The sequence below is a fragment of the Hemibagrus wyckioides genome, linkage group LG24 (assembly GCF_019097595.1).
Source record: "Hemibagrus wyckioides isolate EC202008001 linkage group LG24, SWU_Hwy_1.0, whole genome shotgun sequence".
Lineage (NCBI taxonomy): Eukaryota > Metazoa > Chordata > Actinopteri > Siluriformes > Bagridae > Hemibagrus > Hemibagrus wyckioides.
Window position 1 is genome coordinate 18,679,568 of NC_080733.1, and position 22,595 is coordinate 18,702,162.

A 22,595-nucleotide genomic window follows, 5' to 3' on the forward strand; every position below is an offset into this window, starting at 1 on the left:
AGTTTTTTCCTGCTGCAACTTTATGAGATTAGTCACAGTCAGTGTCTTCCTTTTTATACCCAATATTCCCCTACTTGAAACATCTCAGCCTTTTAATACATAAAACATAATAACCTGCATAAGAAAAGACATGACATAATTCACTGCTGAGTTTTTAGTCAAGCAGAATCATTCTCTCAGACACACACACACACACACACACACACACACACACACACACAAAAACACTAAATACAATTTATTTATTTTTTAATTCCCTATTATTCTTCACTAAGATTCTGTATTTTAAACTGATTACAGACTGCAGTGACTCTTTAATGAAAAAGTTCCTGCTGAATTGATCTGTGTCCTGAACTGAGAGAGTGAAGAGTGTGTCATTGTCTCTCTGCAGGTTGTCTGGTTGTGAAATCTCAGATGAAGGCTGTGCTGCTCTGACTTCAGCTCTGAGATCAAACCCCTCACACCTGAGAGAACTGGATCTGTCTGGGAATAAACTCAGAGACTCAGGAGTGAAGTGTCTCTCTGCTGTACTGGAGAATCCTCACTGTAAACTGGAGACACTGAGGTAAGTACTCCACTAAGGTATCTCTCTGAGAGTCACATGACCTGCTCCTAAGACATATTCTCTAATTCTCAGACTGAAGCAGACGTTTTAGGTTTAGCATCAAGTATCCTGAAGAGGAAAAGCATTTCATTTCACTGCATGTTCAAGCTCTTTCCCATTTTTACTGATTTTATCCCAGTATTTATTTCATCAGACAATCAGGACCAAGTGTCCCAAGAGCTCCCAAGCAGAAACATCATTGTTTGATGATAAAACTAACATCACTTTAAACACTCTCTCTCCCAGCTTAAATGGATTTAACTTAGAAATGCTTTCAGGAAACTCAGTCCTGATTGTTCTTCTCAAAAATTTTATTAATCTGAATTACGCACACGCGCGCACACACACACACACACACACACACACAATAGAATTCATTTGTTTTTTAATTCCCTATTATTCTTCACTAAGATTCTGTATTTTAAACTGATTAAAGACTGCAGTGACTCTTTAATGAAAAAGTTCCTGCTGAACTGATCTGTGTCCTGAACTGAGAGAGTGAAGAGTGTGTCATTGTCTCTCTGCAGGTTGTCTGGTTGTGAAATCTCAGATGAAGGCTGTGCTGCTCTGACTTCAGCTCTGAGATCAAACCCCTCACACCTGAGAGAACTGGATCTGTCTGGGAATAAACTCAGAGACTCAGGAGTGAAGTGTCTCTCTGCTGTACTGGAGAATCTTCACTGTAACCTGGAGACACTGAGGTAAGATCATCTCTCTGAGAGTCACATGACCTGTTCATCAGTAAGACACATTCTCTAATAGTGAGACTGAAGCAGAGGTTTTAGGTTCAACATCAAATATCCTGAGGAGGAAAATCATTTCATTTCAGTCCACACTGAAGTTCTTCCTGATCTGATCACAGTATTTATCTATTCAGTGTGTGTAGTAGTATAAACAGGTCAGGACCGAGTTTCCCAAAAGCATCAGAGCACAAACATCATAGTTTAATGGTAGAGCGAGCATCACTTTGAACACTCTCTCTCCCAGTTAACATGATCTTAACTCTGAAATGCTTTTTTTTTTTTTTTACAAAACTCAGCCCTGATTGTTCTTGTAAATTGTATTAAATTGAATGTATCACACACACACACACACACACACACAGGGCCACAATTATGAATCTTTTAGTAAAGTTGTGTGTAAATGTTTGTGTAAAATGTTATGTTTGCCAAACTGAACTAAACATTTCTGACAGAAAGTCTGATTTTCTTTGTTCTCGTGTGTTTATGTTGATCACAGTAATGTTTCATGTGCGTTCCTGACACAACTCATTTACATGTAGTGACACACACACACATAAACTCCACAGTATATTCCACATATAAAAGTACAGTAATCCATCCAAATGATATAAACTGAGAGAGTGAAGAGTGTGTCATTGTCTCTCTGCAGGTTGCGTGGTTGTGAAATCTCAGGTGAAGACTGTGCTGCTCTGACTTCAGCTCTGAGATCAAACCCCTCACACCTGAGAGAACTGGATCTGTCTAGGAATAAACTCAGAGATTTAGGAGTAATGTGTCTCTCTGCTGTACTGAAGAATCCTCACTGTAAACTGGAGACACTGAGGTAAGATCATCTCTCTGAGAGTCACATGACCTGTTCATCAGTAAGACACATTCTCTAATAGTGAGACTGAAGCAGAGGTTTTAGGTTCAGCATCAAATATCCTGAGGAGGAAAAGCATTTCATTTCAGTCCACACTGAAGTTCTTCCTGATCTGATCACAGTATTTATCTATTCAGTGTGTGTAGTAGTATAAACAGGTCAGGACCGAGTTTCCCAAAAGCATCAGAGCACAAACATCATAGTTTAATGGTAGAGCGAGCATCACTTTGAACACTCTCTCTCCCAGTTAACATGATCTTAACTCTGAAATGCTTTTTACGAAACTCAGTCCTGATTGTAAATTGTATTAAATTGAGTGTATCACACACACACACACACACACACACACAGGGCCACAATTATGAATCTTTTAGTAAAGTTGTGTGTAAATGTTTGTGTAAAATGTTATGTTTGCCAAACTGAACTAAACATTTCTGACAGAAAGTCTGATTTTCTTTGTTCTCGTGTGTTTATGTTGATCACAGTAATGTTTCATGTGCGTTCCTGACACAACTCATTTACATGTAGTGACACACACACACATAAACTCCACAGTATATTCCACATATATAAGAGCAGTAATCCATCCAAATGATATAAACTGAGAGAGTGAAGAGTGTGTCATTGTCTCTCTGCAGGTTGTCTGGTTGTGAAATCTCAGGTGAAGACTGTGCTGCTCTGACTTCAGCTCTGAGATCAAACCCCTCACACCTGAGAGAACTGGATCTGTCTTGGAATAAACTCAGAGACTCAGGAGTAATGTGTCTTTCTGATCTACTGGAGAATTCTTACTGTAAACTGGAGACACTGAGGTAAGATCATCTCTCTGGGAGTCATGTGACCTGCAGAGGTTTTAGGTTCAGCATCAAATATCCTGAGGAGGAAAAGCATTTCATTTCAGTCCACACTGAAGTTCTTCCTGATCTGATCACAGTATTTATCTATTCAGTGTGTGTAGTAGTATAAACAGGTCAGGACCGAGTTTCCCAAAAGCATCAGAGCACAAACATCATAGTTTAAAGGTAGAGTGAGCATCACTTTGAACACTCTCTCTCCCAGTTAACATGATCTTAACTCTGAAATGCTTTTAAGAAACTCAACCATGATTGTTCTTGTAAATTTGATTAAATTGAATCTAACAATTCCATTTATTTGTTTAGCACTTTTAACAATGGACACAGAATACACTAACACACACACACACACACACACAGGACCCCAATTATGAATCTTTTAGTAAAGTTGTGTGTAAATGTTTGTGTAAAATGTTATGTTTGCCAAACTGAACTAAACATTTCTGACAGAAAGTCTGATTTTCTTTGTTCTCGTGTGTTTATGTTGATCACAGTAATGTTTCATGTGCGTTCCTGACACAACTCATTTACATGTAGTGACACACACACACATAAACTCCACAGTATATTCCACATATAAAAGTACAGTAATCCATCCAAATGATATAAACTGAGAGAGTGAAGAGTGTGTCATTGTCTCTCTGTAGGTTGCGTTATTGTGAAATCTCAGATGAAGGCTGTGCTGCTCTGACTTCAGCTCTGATATCAAACCCCTCACACCTGAGAGAACTGGATCTGTCTAGGAATAAACTCAGAGACTCAGACAAGAATCTGCTCTTCAGTCTTAAACTACAGAACCTGAGGTGATTTACATTTATTTCAGAAAATCAAAAATAAAATATCCAAATATCTAGACTTGTTTGATGCCTTTTGTTTAGTGAAGAAAAAGTTTCAGTAACCTGGTCCTATTTCTATAAACAGCAATTGATTTTAATCTGGTATGTATTCAGTGAGTTACAAATTTTTGTTTTTGTTTATTTTTAGGTTGTGAAGAATTTTCATCTAAACCAGTTTGGCTGTTTTTCTCTGATCTCATCAACAAGGAGTTTCCACACACAGAACCGTGTCTCATTCAGTGTGTGTTTTTATGTTTTCGCACTGTTCTGTGTAAACTCTGTGTGTGAAATACCCAGAAGATCAGCAGCTTCTGAAAAGCTCATCTGGCAGCAAAAACCATGCCATGGTTAAAGTCAGAGAGATCCGACTTTTTGTCCCCAGTGTATTAAATATTACCGTTAGTTGGATTAGTTCAGCATGCAAAAGAAGCCTGTGTGCTGGAATGTCGATATACTGCAATCAGTATCATAGAACATTTGTATTGATAGCCTGCAAGTTCTGGTTAAAAGGGCAGGAGCAGTAGCACTACGGTTTGCATTAGATGTAGTTTAATAGTTTAGTATAGTATAGTATATTTATAGTGTAGTCTGATACAGCCCTGAAACAGGAGTACAGTGCTATAATACAGGTTCCAGTTAAATGTATGAAAGACGAAATAGTTTACTTTCACATGAATATAAAAAATACTCAATACACTGTTTGTTTGTTCACATTTTACATCAATAAAAATAGATGAATTTATAGTTTTTTTGTTACATATCAACCTTCCGGCTCACAACCTTCTTTTGCATGCTGAAGACAAACGGCAATATTTTAAACGCTGAGGACATCTAGTGGACACAATCATTACTGCAGTCTCTAGTTTAGTTACAGAATGTGACGCGGAAGTCCACCTATTTGTGCAGGTTGTATGTTTTCCCCCCAGTACATTATGTATCGGAAAACATGAATCGGTCCATCCATTCTGACGTTTATAAAAGATTACAATGCCTTGTGGTTATTAGCTGTCTGTTCGGCTGGCGTTTTAAGGTGACTAGACCTATATTCAAATGCGCGTTCACGCGAAGGCGGTGCTTCTCACGGCAGGTGTGGGCGTGTCTGTACAACACCGGAAAACATGACGCTTCAGTCAAAATGAAGTTTATAACTCAACAGAAAATGACTGCTGTCTGAAGGTGAGTGATTAATTACTCTAATTAAGACTTTTAGACATTAAACATCTGTTTATAGTCCGTGTGTGTAGGAAACAAGAAGCGGTTCAGTCACAATGCTGAAGCTTGAGTTTGGTAAGGAGAGGAGAAACAAGAAATCCCAAAGAGGATAATAGACACGAATAAACTGTGAAATCAGTAAAATAGAACTGAATTAACGATCGGAACATTTACAAACGTGGAATTTATTCTGTATGCTAAAGTTCACAAAGTAAAACAACAACAACTAAAACACCTTTGTATCCTTCACCTGTGAGCCTCCTGTCGCTGCTTCACAAATTCCCAGCCCTGGTCCTACTAGCTGTGTTTATCACAGCTCTCCATGTTGTGTTCATTATAGATACTATGTCAAATAAAATAAAGATAAGTGTTCTTAAGAGTGCAGTCTCTGGGCCTTATTTATCAGTCTTTTATTACTATATGGTGGAAATGTCTGGACCAATAATCTTTATTTATTACTAGTGAAATATGGATCACTCGAGTCCTGATCAACCTCCCAGATCACCACAATTAAGAAAAAAGAGGTAAGCCATTGTTTTATTTAAGGCAGGAATATTTGTTATTGTCAGATAATTATCTAAATCATCGGACAGTCCACACAGGTATTTATACGATAGCAAGGAACTGTTGAAAAAATATGGTGACCGCTAATAGTCACAGAATCTACTGAAGGAAATAGACAACAAAGTAAGTAGACTTGGGCTTCTCTGTACACCAGGCTCGGCATCCACTACCTTGTCTAGGTGGTCTTTCAAAATGAGGAAACAACAACAACAACAGGTGTGAGAGGAGAAGCCACTAAGATTAGGCTAAAGCATATTCTACTAGATTGTCAAGTCCCACAATATTCCTGGTGTTGGATAATAAAATGGACCTGCTATTTAACCATCTCAGTCTCAAAAAGGCTCTTCTTGCATGCCATCAATATGTTTCCATACCAACCAGGGGCAAGATCACACTTTTATATATTTTGTCACTAAAGTAATTTGTTCATTAAACTGATTTCTGTTATCAGTGATGTAGATATACTAGCTGTCTTTCCTCTTTTCAGAATCAGAATGTACTTTATTTCTCACACATACAAGGAGTATTTTTTGGTGCTGGAGAATACGCAGACATAAATTATAATATAGAAAAATATAAAAGTACAAATAGAAGTAGAATGGAAATATAAATAGGGTACTTATGTACAGTATTGCACATATATAAGTAGGAAGGAAATATAAATTGGGTGCTATTGATGTTAATAAGTCAAAAACGTTAGAACGAAAAGCATCCTTTGTCCTGAATGAAGCCCCTTTTTCACTCTTTCTGCCTACTATGCAAGAAGATTAGTTTGAGAAAGGCCTAGTGTTTAGTTTAAATTATTTTGTGCATTGTAGTTGGTTTCTATTTGTTCTCATTGAGGTCTGTCTAAATTAACTATTGCGTTCTGAATAATTTAGATTTATGGAGTTAACTAATTGTGACCACACTGAAAGTGGCCTTTTACGAGTTTATCTCAAATTTACCACACACCAATATATTTAATTATATAGATTACAATGCAAACCGAATTAACAGATCAATTAATTATATGCAGGATGTGGTGTTCTTGCTCTATTGGTCAGGGCTTCTCACTCCACAGTGGTGTACTGCTGTTCTGCCAGGGATTGGTTTTCTGCTCATGTACAGCACTGGGTGTTCTTATCTTATTCTATTCGTAGCACTTGACCCAGGCAAAGGAAGTTCCAATCAAAATTGACTACTCAACTGTATGGAATTTGGACCTCATTGGTAGGAACTCCCTGGACATCCCCATGATCAAGTACATTTGGCTGACCGGGTCAGGTTGAGCAAGTTCTCAAAAGGCATTGCTTGGATGTGCCGTCTAGTTCTAAGGGCTTGGCGCTGGGAATGAATGTGGATGGCACAGTCGGAGAGCTAATTCTTTATATATAAAATAGCTCTTTATGTAATTCTCTCCATGCTACCGCCCGGGTCTCGGCATTGCATGGAGGGGATTGTTTTTGAGGTATGTGTACGTACCTCTTCACCTGAGAGCTGGTGGGACCAGTCGAGTAGTGCTAGTAGATTGGAGGGAGCATGGTACAGTGTGAGGACTAATAAAAGCTTTGAGGTAATAGGGTGCAGGTCCATTCTTGGCTTTGTAGGCAAGACAGAGGGTAGAGGACGTCCGTGGTTGAGGGAAGAGAGGACAGGAAAAAGTCCACGGGTAGGGAGGAAAAGGAATCAGGGTCAGGAAGAAATGAAAACTTGCACGAAGGTACAGAGGAAGGAGAAATTGAGTGAAGGTTTTGATGGATAAGTTTGTTTCTGAGGTGCATCTCGCTGTGCTTCCCGGACTGTCCCATAGGTGCTCAGTTGATATTAATTAGACAAGCAACAAGAAGGTACAAAGTTCTCTGCTGTGAAGATGGTGAAAAACTTGAATATTAGAAGGTCCTGATATTGGAGATTTAGCATGTTGTATCATTTGGATAGTATGTTTGTACATTCATATTTTAAGGAGAACCTATTATTGTACACTCTTATTATATAATGTCTTTCTGTTCTTTTTTTTAGGTTTGTTAATTGTGACCTAAATGAGAGAGGTTATGCTGTTTTTGGCTCATTTCTCAGCTCTGAATCCTCCAATCTGAGAGAACTGGATCTGTTTGGGAATAAACTTAGTGACTCCGGAGTGAAGAGTCTCTCTGCTGTACTGGAGAATCCTCACTGTAAACTGGAGACACTGAGGTAAGATCATCTCTCTGAGAGTCACATGACCTGCTCCTCAGTAAGACACATTATTGCTGGTCAGTAATAAAGGAAGCTGAATATATTTAAAATGGTGTGGCTTCTAAAGACAGAAAGTTTACTCATTTACTGTACTGCAATCATTGTGTTCATCATGGGGGTGAGAAGATCAATTTTGTAAACTTTATGTAGATTGTTCTCTCTCTCTCTCTCTCTCTCTTTGTATCACTCTCGCACACACACACACACACACACACAATAAGATCAATATGCTGATGATTTGACTGTTTTGTACCAAATGTAAAAAGTTAAATACTTAAATATTGTTTAATGTTTTTTTCAGACTCATTTAGAGAATGGTTCATGTCAGATAGTAATTTGTAACTCCTGGACTCAGGAGTTTGCTCATCATTTGAAACACAGATGTTGCATTCAGATGTTAACTCATCTCACCCTGTCAGAAAGTGTATCATGGGAGAAACACAGTGACGGCAGGGTTGCCAGGTTCATATCATGCTGTCCTACTGGAATGTTGAAAAAAGCTGATGGCATTTTTGGGATGATTTCAAAACAATCCCCAGACAAAAAGATCTTGTTGTAAAGCAAATAATCAAAATGAAATTGAACCAATTTCTATAAACGTATGCTTTGTAGAATGGAAAATTTGAATGCAGGCCATTTAGACCCATCTATGATGTTCAGAGCCACTTCTGTTTCCTGCTGAAGTCCAGAAAGTCTGAGTAATTTTTTGTGATTTCAAAATTAAAGACACAAGATCCCAAGATCTTACTCATATAGAAACACACAATTGGGAATATACACTTATCAGCCATAACATTAAATCCACTTACAGTAAGTAATAATTGTGTTAAAAGTCTACTTTGGTGTCTGGCATCAAGATATTAGTAGCAGATCCTTTTCTTTTCATTTCAGCAAATACCTTTTCTGATCCTGTCGTGGTCCTGTATGAAGAGTTTGGCTGCTATATGGTGAAGATCAAGGCATATAATGGCACAGATTTCAGCCAAGAATGTAAAGAGGTGGAATCATACTACAAGATAACTTGGCAAAAGAGCGACACGCTTTTGTACGTCACTCTGGATGAGGGCATCTGCCAAATGACAGAACTGTAAATGTAAATGCAACATTAATAATTAAGCACAAAAAAAGGGACCCATATAGCTCTATCCTATCTGTCCTCCAATATTTTGTTAGAAATTGGGGGCAACTTCTGTATTCTATTCTTTCTTTTTATGTCCTCAGCTTATGTCTTAGGCTGTTGGTGGATTCACAGAGTAAGAATTTCATGTTGTAACATAATGTTTACTGTACATATGATAATAAACTCTTGAATCTCAGCTATCAGGCATGATATGGATCCATGCTCCTGTTCTGAGGCATGGCAAAAAGTATGCATTCATATTTTAACAATGATTTTGTTCACGTCTGCTGAAACAGCGCTGTGTAAGGATGGGTGGATTCCAAAGTCCATTTCCCAGTCATTTCTTTCAATAGGTCTGTGGACAATATAGGGTTGTCCAAGTCTCTTTGTTTGTCCCACAGCTGCTAGAACAGGATTTTACCAAAGATGGTAGAAGGGAGAATAAATCCCAGGTGGTTGAAATAGCTTGCTATCACTTTGTAAATGTGCCGTATAGTTGGTATAGTTTTGTGATGGCATGGTGTTTGTAAGGATGCATGAGTCAAAGTTTTACCACAAAGAGTGGGTTCTTGTGATTCAGATGAGCAGTTGAACACCAGACAGTTTTTGTGTTGTTTATCTCAAACAATTCAGAAACCTTGTTTCTAAATGGCAGCTGGGAATAGCATGATTCTCTTGGTCCTTTATCTGTGTTTAGGGTTAGTTTGTTGTTGTTGTTGTTGTTGTGTTAAGATTGCAGAAATCACTTTCAGCAGAATGGGTTGTATACCTTCAGGCCTTTCTAGGTTCCATGAGTGAAGTCAGAATGAAGAGTATTTAACGTTTTGCATTTGGCATTCCATACACATACTCTCTTCCAAACACAACAAATAGAATTTGTTAGTTTTAAATATTTATAGTTATTGCTCTCATTAATTTATAACTAAGAGCTACTGCATTTCATATTGATTACAGACTGCAGTGACTCTGATTAAAAAGTTCCTGCTGAACTGATCTGTGTCCTGAACTGAGAGAGTGAAGAGTGTGTGATTGTCTCTCTGCAGGTTGTGTGATTGTGATGTTTCAGATGAAGGCTGTGCCGCTCTGACCTCAGCTCTGAGATCAAACCCCTCACACCTGAGAGAACTGAGATCTGTCTGGGAATAAACTCAGAGACTCAGAAAAGAAGCTGCTCTTAAGTGTTAGACAGGACTTGAGGTGAATTGCAAGTATAAATCTTGTAATGGTGGCGACACCCAATTGAACATTTTAACTAAAATAATACTAGTTCGGGCGCCAGACAGGGGTTAGCCTGTCAAAATAATTAAATGATTAATCAAATAACCCGGATTGCCGTCAAATGCCACCTATTACATACAATATTATAATAGTAACCATAGATATGTAAAAAAAAGAAATAAAGGCACATAGAAGGAAAATGACAGTTTAAGGTTTGCATATATTTTTTACAAATAGGAAACTATACATCATATATTCAACCACAATTAAACAAACAAAAAAACAAAAACACAAAAACTAAACAAAACCATCAAACCCTCCAAAAAAAAAAAAAAAAACACAATCTGGGGTGATCGTGAGGTTTCTGTATTCACGCTCGGATAATGATCTCGGCGACCCTCCGGCTTTTACTCCAGCTGTACCCCAGAGTGAGTTTGTGCTCAGCTGATACTGGTGCAGCCACCACCCTGGACACTCGTGGCTTCTTCCTCTGATCCTCACTCAAACAAATACCCCACCATTTTGTTCCTAGACCGCTGTATATATCACTACCTCACTTCCTTCCCCAAATTAAATTCCTGTTCCTATTCGCTGGCCGTCATGACGTTTAGTTTGGTTTCACTTTCCGCTCCGCCTTTACTGCTCCGCCACACTCTCCCCCCCTCTCCCCCAAAACAACTCACAGTTGTTGGAAGAGGTTAGCAAGATTAAAATCCTAGAAACTCTTCATCTTCATTTAGAGATTCCTGGAATACTTCACGGAGTTTCTGCTGTTCTTGTTCAGTGGGAAAACACCGTTTTAAATTGCACACGTGGACAGTGCGGACATCTTCCCCAGTGGCCTCCATCGCTACTCTGTAGTTTAACGGGCCCAACTTCTCAATCACGCGGTAAGGTCCTTTCCATCTTGGGGCTAGTTTGGCACTAAAGTGGTAAAGTGCACTTGACTGGGGAAAATTTCTTACCCACACACAGTCTTTCTCTTTCAATACAATTTCTCTTCTCTTTTTGTTGTAGCTTCTCAGTTGTCTCTCTTGAGCTTTTCTGCAACACTCTTTTGCTCTCGTCTGCAGCTGAGATAACTGTTCAACAAGAGGTTGTAAGAGGGTGTATCAGGGAGGAGATTCAGGCCATGCAGTACCTTGTCTATTGGTCCTTGTAATTTTCATCCCAGGTGTAGTCCGGCTGGAGACATTCCAATGGTTTCCTGTACAGCTGAGTTGATGGCAAACCTTAGCTCAGGAAGATACTGGTCCCACTTTTGGTGGTTATCCTCTACATATGCTGCAATCATTTGTTTTAAGGTACGGTTCACCCGTTCTGTCATGTTGGTTTGAGGAAGATATGCTGTTGTTGTTTTTTGATTTATCCTCCATTTTGTACAGATCTCTTTGCATACAGCTGAAACAAACTGTGTGCCTTGGTCAGACAGAATGCAGTCAGGAACACCCCATCTGGTGAGAACTTCCTTCCTGGGGAGAGATGTGACAGTCTGTGCGGTGGCATTCCGCATGGGGAACAACTCAACCCATCGCGAAAAGTAATCTACAAAGACTAAAAGATATTGATGTTGGTGAGTGCTGTGGGGCAGGGGTCCCATGATGTCTACTCCTAGCATTTCACTTGGTCGTGAGGTAGTGAATTGTTGGAGTTTTCCCGCAGGCTTTTGGTTTTCACCTTTTACAGTCTGGTATTTCACACATCTCTTGACGTGTTGCTTCACGTCTGTCCACATTCCTGGCCAGAAAACAACATGAACACCACCAGTGAGGCCCAAGCAGAGTAAGACGGTTCCACTATGCCATTTTCCAGCATTTCTTTAAGTTGTTCCTTTACAACCGCTTGTTTCTCAGGGGATAGTCGATATGGCAGTTGCTTTATGGGAACTGGGTGAATGGTGTAAATACAATGTTGAAAAACTGTCGTCCTCCCAAGCTGAAGTGTGCAGACTTTTGGGTTGGTTTGTAGAAGATGAAGTAAGTGTTGTTTTTCTTCCAGAGGTAAGTGAGCTTCATGAACAACCATCTCCATCAAGGTTTGGTCATCCAGATAGGTTAATGGTAATGGTGGTGATGGTGTGAATTGAAATGGAGGAATAGAGCTGAGTAGTGAATGTGTGTGTATGCACGGCAAACCGTGGGTCATCCAGCGTGCTGTGTCGGCTTGGGAACTCGGGACAGAGTTTCACACAGAGGATCTGGAGTGGATCTTCACCAGGGAAAGAAGGCATCCAGATAAAGGCATTTCCCATTCACTCCTGAGACAACACGTGACTTTGTGCTGGTCCTGCAGTCGGATAATGATCTCGGCGACCCTCCGACTTTTACTCCAGCTGTACCCCTGCGTGAGTTTGTGCTCAGCTGATACTGCTGCAGCCACCACCCTGGACACTCGCGGCTTCTTCCTCTGATCCTCACTCAAACAAAAACTCCTCCATTTTGTTAATAGACCACTGTATATGTCACTACCTCACTTCCTTCCCCAAATTAAATTCCCGTTCCTATTCGCTGACCGTCATGACGTTTATTTGGTTTCACTTTCCGCTCCGCCTTTACTGCTCCACCACATTCTAAATTCTGTAGACTCATTAACATTGATTCATTGTTTGATTTTTGCTTTTAGGGTGTGAAGAATTGTCAACTGATGCAGAATCCAGAAAAGGTATGTGCTAGTAGGTTGGAGGGAGCATGGTACAGTGTGAGGACCAATAAAAGCTTTGAGGTAATAGGGTGCAGGTCCATTCTTGGCTTTGTAGGCAAGACAGAGGGTAGAGGACGTCCGTGGTTGAGGGAAGAGAGGACAGGAAAAAGTCCACGGGTAGGGAGGAAAAGGAATCAGGGTCAGGAAGAAATGAAAACTTGCACGAAGGTACAGAGGAAGGAGAAATTGAGTGAAGGTTTTGATGGATAAGTTTGTTTCTGAGGTGCATCTCGCTGTGCTTCCCGGACTGTCCCATAGGTGCTCAGTTGATATTAATTAGACAAGCAACAAGAAGGTACAAAGTTCTCTGCTGTGAAGATGGTGAAAAACTTGAATATTAGAAGGTCCTGATATTGGAGATTTAGCATGTTGTATCATTTGGATAGTATGTTTGTACATTCATATTTTAAGGAGAACCTATTATTGTACACTCTTATTATATAATGTCTTTCTGTTCTTTTTTTTAGGTTTGTTAATTGTGACCTAAATGAGAGAGGTTATGCTGTTTTTGGCTCATTTCTCAGCTCTGAATCCTCCAATCTGAGAGAACTGGATCTGTTTGGGAATAAACTTAGTGACTCCGGAGTGAAGAGTCTCTCTGCTGTACTGGAGAATCCTCACTGTAAACTGGAGACACTGAGGTAAGATCATCTCTCTGAGAGTCACATGACCTGCTCCTCAGTAAGACACATTATTGCTGGTCAGTAATAAAGGAAGCTGAATATATTTAAAATGGTGTGGCTTCTAAAGACAGAAAGTTTACTCATTTACTGTACTGCAATCATTGTGTTCATCATGGGGGTGAGAAGATCAATTTTGTAAACTTTATGTAGATTGTTCTCTCTCTCTCTCTCTCTCTCTCTCTCTTTGTATCACTCTCGCACACACACACACACACACACACAATAAGATCAATATGCTGATGATTTGACTGTTTTGTACCAAATGTAAAAAGTTAAATACTTAAATATTGTTTAATGTTTTTTTCAGACTCATTTAGAGAATGGTTCATGTCAGATAGTAATTTGTAACTCCTGGACTCAGGAGTTTGCTCATCATTTGAAACACAGATGTTGCATTCAGATGTTAACTCATCTCACCCTGTCAGAAAGTGTATCATGGGAGAAACACAGTGACGGCAGGGTTGCCAGGTTCATATCATGCTGTCCTACTGGAATGTTGAAAAAAGCTGATGGCATTTTTGGGATGATTTCAAAACAATCCCCAGACAAAAAGATCTTGTTGTAAAGCAAATAATCAAAATGAAATTGAACCAATTTCTATAAACGTATGCTTTGTAGAATGGAAAATTTGAATGCAGGCCATTTAGACCCATCTATGATGTTCAGAGCCACTTCTGTTTCCTGCTGAAGTCCAGAAAGTCTGAGTAATTTTTTGTGATTTCAAAATTAAAGACACAAGATCCCAAGATCTTACTCATATAGAAACACACAATTGGGAATATACACTTATCAGCCATAACATTAAATCCACTTACAGTAAGTAATAATTGTGTTAAAAGTCTACTTTGGTGTCTGGCATCAAGATATTAGTAGCAGATCCTTTTCTTTTCATTTCAGCAAATACCTTTTCTGATCCTGTCGTGGTCCTGTATGAAGAGTTTGGCTGCTATATGGTGAAGATCAAGGCATATAATGGCACAGATTTCAGCCAAGAATGTAAAGAGGTGGAATCATACTACAAGATAACTTGGCAAAAGAGCGACACGCTTTTGTACATCACTCTGGATGAGGGCATCTGCCAAATGACAGAACTGTAAATGTAAATGCAACATTAATAATTAAGCACAAAAAAAGGGACCCATATAGCTCTATCCTATCTGTCCTCCAATATTTTGTTAGAAATTGGGGGCAACTTCTGTATTCTATTCTTTCTTTTTATGTCCTCAGCTTATGTCTTAGGCTGTTGGTGGATTCACAGAGTAAGAATTTCATGTTGTAACATAATGTTTACTGTACATATGATAATAAACTCTTGAATCTCAGCTATCAGGCATGATATGGATCCATGCTCCTGTTCTGAGGCATGGCAAAAAGTATGCATTCATATTTTAACAATGATTTTGTTCACGTCTGCTGAAACAGCGCTGTGTAAGGATGGGTGGATTCCAAAGTCCATTTCCCAGTCATTTCTTTCAATAGGTCTGTGGACAATATAGGGTTGTCCAAGTCTCTTTGTTTGTCCCACAGCTGCTAGAACAGGATTTTACCAAAGATGGTAGAAGGGAGAATAAATCCCAGGTGGTTGAAATAGCTTGCTATCACTTTGTAAATGTGCCGTATAGTTGGTATAGTTTTGTGATGGCATGGTGTTTGTAAGGATGCATGAGTCAAAGTTTTACCACAAAGAGTGGGTTCTTGTGATTCAGATGAGCAGTTGAACACCAGACAGTTTTTGTGTTGTTTATCTCAAACAATTCAGAAACCTTGTTTCTAAATGGCAGCTGGGAATAGCATGATTCTCTTGGTCCTTTATCTGTGTTTAGGGTTAGTTTGTTGTTGTTGTTGTTGTGTTAAGATTGCAGAAATCACTTTCAGCAGAATGGGTTGTATACCTTCAGGCCTTTCTAGGTTCCATGAGTGAAGTCAGAATGAAGAGTATTTAACGTTTTGCATTTGGCATTCCATACACATACTCTCTTCCAAACACAACAAATAGAATTTGTTAGTTTTGAATATTTATAGTTATTGCTCTCATTAATTTATAACTAAGAGCTACTGCATTTCATATTGATTACAGACTGCAGTGACTCTGATTAAAAAGTTCCTGCTGAACTGATCTGTGTCCTGAACTGAGAGAGTGAAGAGTGTGTGATTGTCTCTCTGCAGGTTGTGTGATTGTGATGTTTCACATGAAGGCTGTGCCGCTCTGACCTCAGCTCTGAGATCAAACCCCTCACACCTGAGAGAACTGGATCTGTCTGGGAATAAACTCAGAGACTCAGAAAAGAAGCTGCTCTTAAGTGTTAGACAGGACTTGAGGTGAATTGCAAGTATAAATCTTGTAATGGTGGCGACACCCAATTGAACATTTTAACTAAAATAATACTAGTTCGGGCGCCAGACAGGGGTTAGCCTGTCAAAATAATTAAATGATTAATCAAATAACCCGGATTGCCGTCAAATGCCACCTATTACATACAATATTATAATAGTAACCATAGATATGTAAAAAAAAGAAATAAAGGCACATAGAAGGAAAATGACAGTTTAAGGTTTGCATATATTTTTTACAAATAGGAAACTATACATCATATATTCAACCACAATTAAACAAACAAAAACACAAAAACACAAAAACTAAACAAAACCATCAAACCCTCCAAAAAAAAAAAAAAAAACCACAATCTGGGGTGATCGTGAGGTTTCTGTATTCACGCTCGGATAATGATCTCGGCGACCCTCCGGCTTTTACTCCAGCTGTACCCCAGAGTGAGTTTGTGCTCAGCTGATACTGGTGCAGCCACCACCCTGGACACTCGTGGCTTCTTCCTCTGATCCTCACTCAAACAAATACCCCACCATTTTGTTCCTAGACCGCTGTATATATCACTACCTCACTTCCTTCCCCAAATTAAATTCCTGTTCCTATTCGCTGGCCGTCATGACGTTTAGTTTGGTTTCACTTTCCGCTCCGCCTTTACTGCTCCGCCACACTCTCCCCCCCTCTCCCCCAAAACAACTCACAGTTGTTGGAAGAGGTTAGCAAGATTAAAATCCTAGAAACTCTTCATCTTCATTTAGAGATTCCTGGAATACTTCACGGAGTTTCTGCTGTTCTTGTTCAGTGGGAAAACACCGTTTTAAATTGCACACGTGGACAGTGCGGACATCTTCCCCAGTGGCCTCCATCGTTACTCTGTAGTTTAACGGGCCCAACTTCTCAATCACGCGGTAAGGTCCTTTCCATCTTGGGGCTAGTTTGGCACTAAAGTGGTAAAGTGCACTTGACTGGGGAAAATTTCTTACCCACACACAGTCTTTCTCTTTCAATACAATTTCTCTTCTCTTTTTGTTGTAGCTTCTCAGTTGTCTCTCTTGAGCTTTTCTGCAACACTCTTTTGCTCTCGTCTGCAGCTGAGATAACTGTTCAACAAGAGGTTGTAAGAGGGTGTATCAGGGAGGAGATTCAGGCCATGCAGTACCTTGTCTATTGGTCCTTGTACAGCTGAGTTGATGGCAAACCTTAGCTCAGGAAGATACTGGTCCCACTTTTGGTGGTTATCCTCTACATATGCTGCAATCATTTGTTTTAAGGTACGGTTCACCCGTTCTGTCATGTTGGTTTGAGGAAGATATGCTGTTGTTGTTTTTTGATTTATCCTCCATTTTGTACAGATCTCTTTGCATACAGCTGAAACAAACTGTGTGCCTTGGTCAGACAGAATGCAGTCAGGAACACCCCATCTGGTGAGAACTTCCTTCCTGGGGAGAGATGTGACAGTCTGTGCGGTGGCATTCCGCATGGGGAACAACTCAACCCATCGCGAAAAGTAATCTACAAAGACTAAAAGATATTGATGTTGGTGAGTGCTGTGGGGCAGGGGTCCCATGATGTCTACTCCTAGCATTTCACTTGGTCGTGAGGTAGTGAATTGTTGGAGTTTTCCCGCAGGCTTTTGGTTTTCACCTTTTACAGTCTGGTATTTCACACATCTCTTGACGTGTTGCTTCACGTCTGTCCACATTCCTGGCCAGAAAACAACATGAACACCACCAGTGAGGCCCAAGCAGAGTAAGACGGTTCCACTATGCCATTTTCCAGCATTTCTTTAAGTTGTTCCTTTACAACCGCTTGTTTCTCAGGGGATAGTCGATATGGCAGTTGCTTTATGGGAACTGGGTGAATGGTGTAAATACAATGTTGAAAAACTGTCGTCCTCCCAAGCTGAAGTGTGCAGACTTTTGGGTTGGTTTGTAGAAGATGAAGTAAGTGTTGTTTTTCTTCCAGAGGTAAGTGAGCTTCATGAACAACCATCTCCATCAAGGTTTGGTCATCCAGATAGGTTAATGGTAATGGTGGTGATGGTGTGAATTGAAATGGAGGAATAGAGCTGAGTAGTGAATGTGTGTGTATGCACGGCAAACCGTGGGTCATCCAGCGTGCTGTGTCGGCTTGGGAACTCGGGACAGAGTTTCACACAGAGGATCTGGAGTGGATCTTCACCAGGGAAAGAAGGCATCCAGATAAAGGCACTTCCCATTCACTCCTGAGACAACACGTGACTTTGTGCTGGTCCTGCAGTCGGATAATGATCTCGGCGACCCTCCGACTTTTACTCCAGCTGTACCCCTGCGTGAGTTTGTGCTCAGCTGATACTGCTGCAGCCACCACCCTGGACACTCGCGGCTTCTTCCTCTGATCCTCACTCAAACAAAAACTCCTCCATTTTGTTAATAGACCACTGTATATGTCACTACCTCACTTCCTTCCCCAAATTAAATTCCCGTTCCTATTCGCTGACCGTCATGACGTTTATTTGGTTTCACTTTCCGCTCCGCCTTTACTGCTCCACCACATTCTAAATTCTGTAGACTCATTAACATTGATTCATTGTTTGATTTTTGCTTTTAGGGTGTGAAGAATTGTCAACTGATGCAGAATCCAGAAAAGGTATTTCTAATGAAATGTATTTGACTCTGTTTCCTGGACACTTTTCCTCACATTGGGGAATAAAGAACATCTTGCTCATTTTGCAGTCATTTGCCCTCTGGCACCTTATCCATATGATATGGGTCTAAGCACTTACTTAAAATCACATTTCACAATTCCACATTTATACCTAACTGAACCTATAGATCTGGTAAAGACCCTCAGGAGGGAGTTCTTGTTTTCCCAGTATATTTCTCATTTTTGTTCTAAGCTATCTGACTTTACTGATATTCAAACTAGTGGTGAGTAGATGAACTGATGGCATAAACCAAGGTAGCTAAAGTCATCTCATTGAAGCTGGTCCCAAGTAATGTGTGAAGTTCTCCAAGGTTTTCCAAATTAATGTGGCAGTAACATGCCACCAGTTCTAAATAAAGTGTCCCAAACCCTGACCTCAAGTCTGATGATACATTCACAAGGTGTCTCATTATCCTTTATTTCTGTCATATATACATTACAGTGGTAAAAATTTTTCTTTCCATATCCCAGCTTTGGAAGAGGTCAGTGCACAGGGTCAGCCATGATATAGCCCCCTCTAGCAGAGAGGGTTGAAGGTCAAGAGTCAAGAAGCTTTTATTGTCATTTAAACTATATAAAGCTGATGAAATACATAGTGAAATGGAACAATGTTCCTCCAGGACCCTGGTGCTACATAAAGCAACACAGAGCTAAGGACTAAAGAGTAAGTTGGTCTCAGCCACAAAAGTGCATAGTGTGCAACCTAGTACAAGATTAAAGACAGTGCAGACAGACAATACATGGGTCTTGCTCATGGGCCCAACGGTGGCTGCTTTGCTTAAAACTCAAATCCCCATGGAGGCCACCATCTTGTTCACTGGGAAAACCTTTTCATGGCCCTAGCCCGAGACAGCAGTACCTCCTCACATGCCTGTGATCCTTTGGTGTATGAGAGTCCAGATCTATTCAAGATGTTTGGTACCATAGTCCTAATTGTATGTGGATCTGAGGCCAAATAGATCACTCTTCTTACCTTTTCGTCTCATGTTCCTCAATCCACTTTCCATTTTAAGGGTGTAGTCCATCAGTCTCACACATGCCTGCTGTCTGCCACTGGCTCTGACCCCAACCACCATTATGCAGGTTGAGTCCTCAGGATGACTCCATTTCAGTCTGAACTTTACCAGGTTATGCTGAATGCCCAGTTATCAAATGCTCTCCTGAGAGGAGTTGGGGAATTGGGTCCATGAAGTCATTAGAATAGCTTTTTTTGTCTGATCTCTCCAATTAGATCTTTTCACCAGTTTGGGCTGTACTAAAACAAACAAAATAATGATAACATACCAAGAATAAATCACACCATGTTTTTTTTATCATTTATTTTATTCTCAAAACAAGAAAATAATTAAAAATTGTGTGGCAATTTTCCCATTTCATACACCAGTCTGTGATACTCACCATCTAATAGTGTATTTTTTTAATCCTTTTATTTATTACAATATTAAAATAAAATATACTTGCGATCTTATTAGTCAACATCTGTTAAATATAAAAATTACTTTAATATTCATTTGAACATCTTCCCCAGATTTCCCTCGCAAAAGTTGTGTTTTTACTTTATTTCACTGGGAATCACCTGGTTTTTAACGGAGAAATTAAATGGGGGGGGGGTGAGTTTAGATGGTCTTTGATAAAGTCGAGGCTCTGAGAGCTGAGCTTCACGTCCACATGCACTAACCACTAACTCTCACACTGATTAATCTTTTAGTAAAACATGCTCAAAAGTGGGAGTGTCTCAATTTCTCTTCTTTTTTTGGACATGCCTGGTTTGAGATAGATGTGTATACAAATTAAAGGTGAGAAGACAGTAAGAGCAAAACACAGTGCCCCCTGGTGGAAACAAATTAACATGGCAGACTGAAGTTTTTACAATAATCACGTGTCATTAGTGGATTTTAAGGCTCTTATCTGTTTTGTGTATTTCCCAGGATATGACTCGTATCCTCCTAAAATCTTCATGGAGAGAAAAACCTAAGATGTTAAGCCTGGAGGTTTCCATTTGTTTAGGCATGATTCATGAAATGTGTGGTTTCTGTATTTCCTTAGAAAAACATTCACAATTAATGATAACATGATACTGTAGCAACTACAAGGTGAAAGACGCTGCACCATGTAGTCTGGAAAATATTCTGTTTTATTTTTATCTTCTTTTTTTTTTTTTTAATCTTTTTTTCTATTTGGAAATGGGTTTTATTTTTCCCAGGCCACACTGCTGCTGATCTGCAAAAGAATACAGAAGTACAACGACAATCACATGTCAGTCTTAATCGCAGTCACTCTTACTGTAAAGCATGCACCGGAGATTTCTCTTCAATCATCTGAATAGAAGCCATTAAAAATGGCTGATCGGGCTTTTGATCCTTTTTTTTTTTTTTTTTTTTTTTTTTTTTTTTTTTTAAGTAGCAGCCTTGAAAAAAATAATGACTATTTTTAGTATAATTTGCATCCATGCAAAAAAAAATAAATAAATAAATAATAATACAGTACATCACTGAAAAGAGCATCATACCAGAGCGCAAAAGAGTCTCTATTTAGATTTGTTTTAGAATCTTGAAGTTTTGAAAACTGGAACATTTGATAATGAAGAGTTTTTATCTGGCTTGATTGAGGAAGTGCAGTAGGGCTTTGGAGAGTTCATTCTCAGCTCCTCTCTTTCTTTTTCTCGTTAGCCCACTCATGGCTTTTTGTGTGTCTTCTTGTTATTTTTATTTTTATTTATTTTTTGTTGCAGACTCTGTATGGAGAACACTGAGGTCCTTTTGCATATGAAACAAAACATCTCATGAATGTTATCATCATCGTTCCCTTTAAAATCGACTGAAATTGGCTTTATTTCTCCTGTCCGTGATTCTGCTCTTTAGCCCGTTACTGTTGGTCCACATGGCTTTTTGTGCGTTTTTATTTCTTTTCACACAAGTTTTAGAAAAACAACACTGACATGAAAACCTAACAGCCTAGGTTTGTCTTCTTTCTCTTAAAATCTGGACCTTTGTTTCTTTTTCTCTCTTCTTTCACGTTTCTTGCCCATCAGCCACACACTTGTCGAGGGAGTCGAGGTTTAGATTTCTGAGCTCCACCATATCCCTCTGTTCTTCCCCTTCTCTCAGGCTAGCCTTGGTTGGTCCACATGGCTTTTTGTAGGTGTCTTCTCATTTCTCTACAGAAATATCTCACTCTGTTGTCCATTTGAAAAGGAAACAAATCAGCCAAAGGTTGGTGTTTTTCCATCCCCAAAAATATCTCTCCTGTTTAAGCTCGACATTGTGTTATTTGTCTTCTTCTGTCACACAATTGAGCTTCAGACCTCTGAGCTGTCTGACGTTAACGATGCTCGAACCCAAACGCTCGGCTCCTGCGTCTTCCCGTTTCCCGGTTTCTCTTTTTGGCAGCAGGAAGACGGCGGCGCGTTCTCGCTCTCAGCCTTCTCACGGGACGCAGCGTGAAGCATGCAGAGGACATCTTGGCGCCGTTATGAGCGAACGTTCGATTTGTCGGTGGCTCCTTCGGGAGCTTTACTGCTCAAAGGAGCTAACGTCGGATCCACCAGCGAGGTGGGAGGGAACAGTTTGTACCAGCCGATCACCATGTTGGTGAGCTCCAAATCATCCAACAGGATCTGAGCGGCTCCCATGAACGACTTGTGGTCCATGCGGCCGTAATCTCCCCACACGATGATCTGGAAAAACATGGCATGAGTTTTAAGCTTAACATAAGTTCGACATGCAAAATCAGACACAAATCACACGAGTGTAGATAAAATGATGAGTTGGTTTGGTTAATACAAGACTAAATAAAGCAGAGGAACTGAGGAGCTTGATTGATTAGCTTGCTCTCTAACGTTAAAGCAGAGCAGCGTTATAGATAGAGATATAGCGAAATATGAACACAAAATAGGTCGCGTTTTAATTACAGCATAATTTTGGGGTGCACTTGGATGACTGGTTAGAAATAAGTTTGTCAAATAGACCCTTTTT

The 22,595-nt window shown here is 39.7% G+C and overlaps 2 protein-coding genes across 13 annotated transcripts in view; one reads left to right on the forward strand and one right to left on the reverse strand.

Moving 5' to 3' along the window:
* The window catches only part of LOC131344719 (NACHT, LRR and PYD domains-containing protein 12-like), a 42,669-nt gene extending 22,847 nt beyond the window's left edge, over positions 1 to 19,822 (forward strand). Inside the window, exons 12-24 of one of the 9 annotated variants that reach the window (XM_058377177.1) lie at positions 392 to 565; positions 1,132 to 1,305; positions 1,997 to 2,170; positions 2,848 to 3,021; positions 3,711 to 3,866; positions 4,048 to 5,075; positions 5,574 to 5,635; positions 7,677 to 7,850; positions 10,971 to 11,803; positions 12,853 to 12,891; positions 13,398 to 13,571; positions 16,695 to 17,476; positions 18,526 to 19,822. In XM_058377177.1, the coding sequence (XP_058233160.1) occupies positions 392 to 565; positions 1,132 to 1,305; positions 1,997 to 2,170; positions 2,848 to 3,021; positions 3,711 to 3,866; positions 4,048 to 4,054 (859 nt within the window). In that variant the 3' untranslated portion in view covers positions 4,055 to 5,075; positions 5,574 to 5,635; positions 7,677 to 7,850; ... (3 more) ...; positions 16,695 to 17,476; positions 18,526 to 19,822. Of the gene's footprint in view, positions 1 to 391; positions 566 to 1,131; positions 1,306 to 1,996; positions 2,171 to 2,847; positions 3,022 to 3,710; positions 3,867 to 4,047; positions 5,076 to 5,573; positions 5,636 to 7,676; positions 7,851 to 8,783; positions 9,209 to 10,970; positions 11,804 to 12,852; positions 12,892 to 13,397; positions 13,572 to 14,510; positions 14,936 to 16,694; positions 18,502 to 18,525 lie in introns of those variants that run through there. The other 8 variants (XM_058377176.1, XM_058377171.1, XM_058377172.1 and 5 more) reach the window with 8 other exon arrangements.
* Positions 19,823 to 20,999: 1,177 nt separating this feature from the next.
* rims2b (regulating synaptic membrane exocytosis 2b) overlaps positions 21,000 to 22,595 on the reverse strand; it is a 103,795-nt gene continuing 102,199 nt past the window's right edge. For all 4 annotated transcript variants that reach the window (XM_058377159.1, XM_058377162.1, XM_058377160.1 and 1 more), the window contains one exon: positions 21,000 to 22,297. In XM_058377159.1, the coding sequence (XP_058233142.1) occupies positions 22,091 to 22,297 (207 nt within the window). In that variant the 3' untranslated portion in view covers positions 21,000 to 22,090. The remainder of the gene's footprint in view (positions 22,298 to 22,595) is intronic.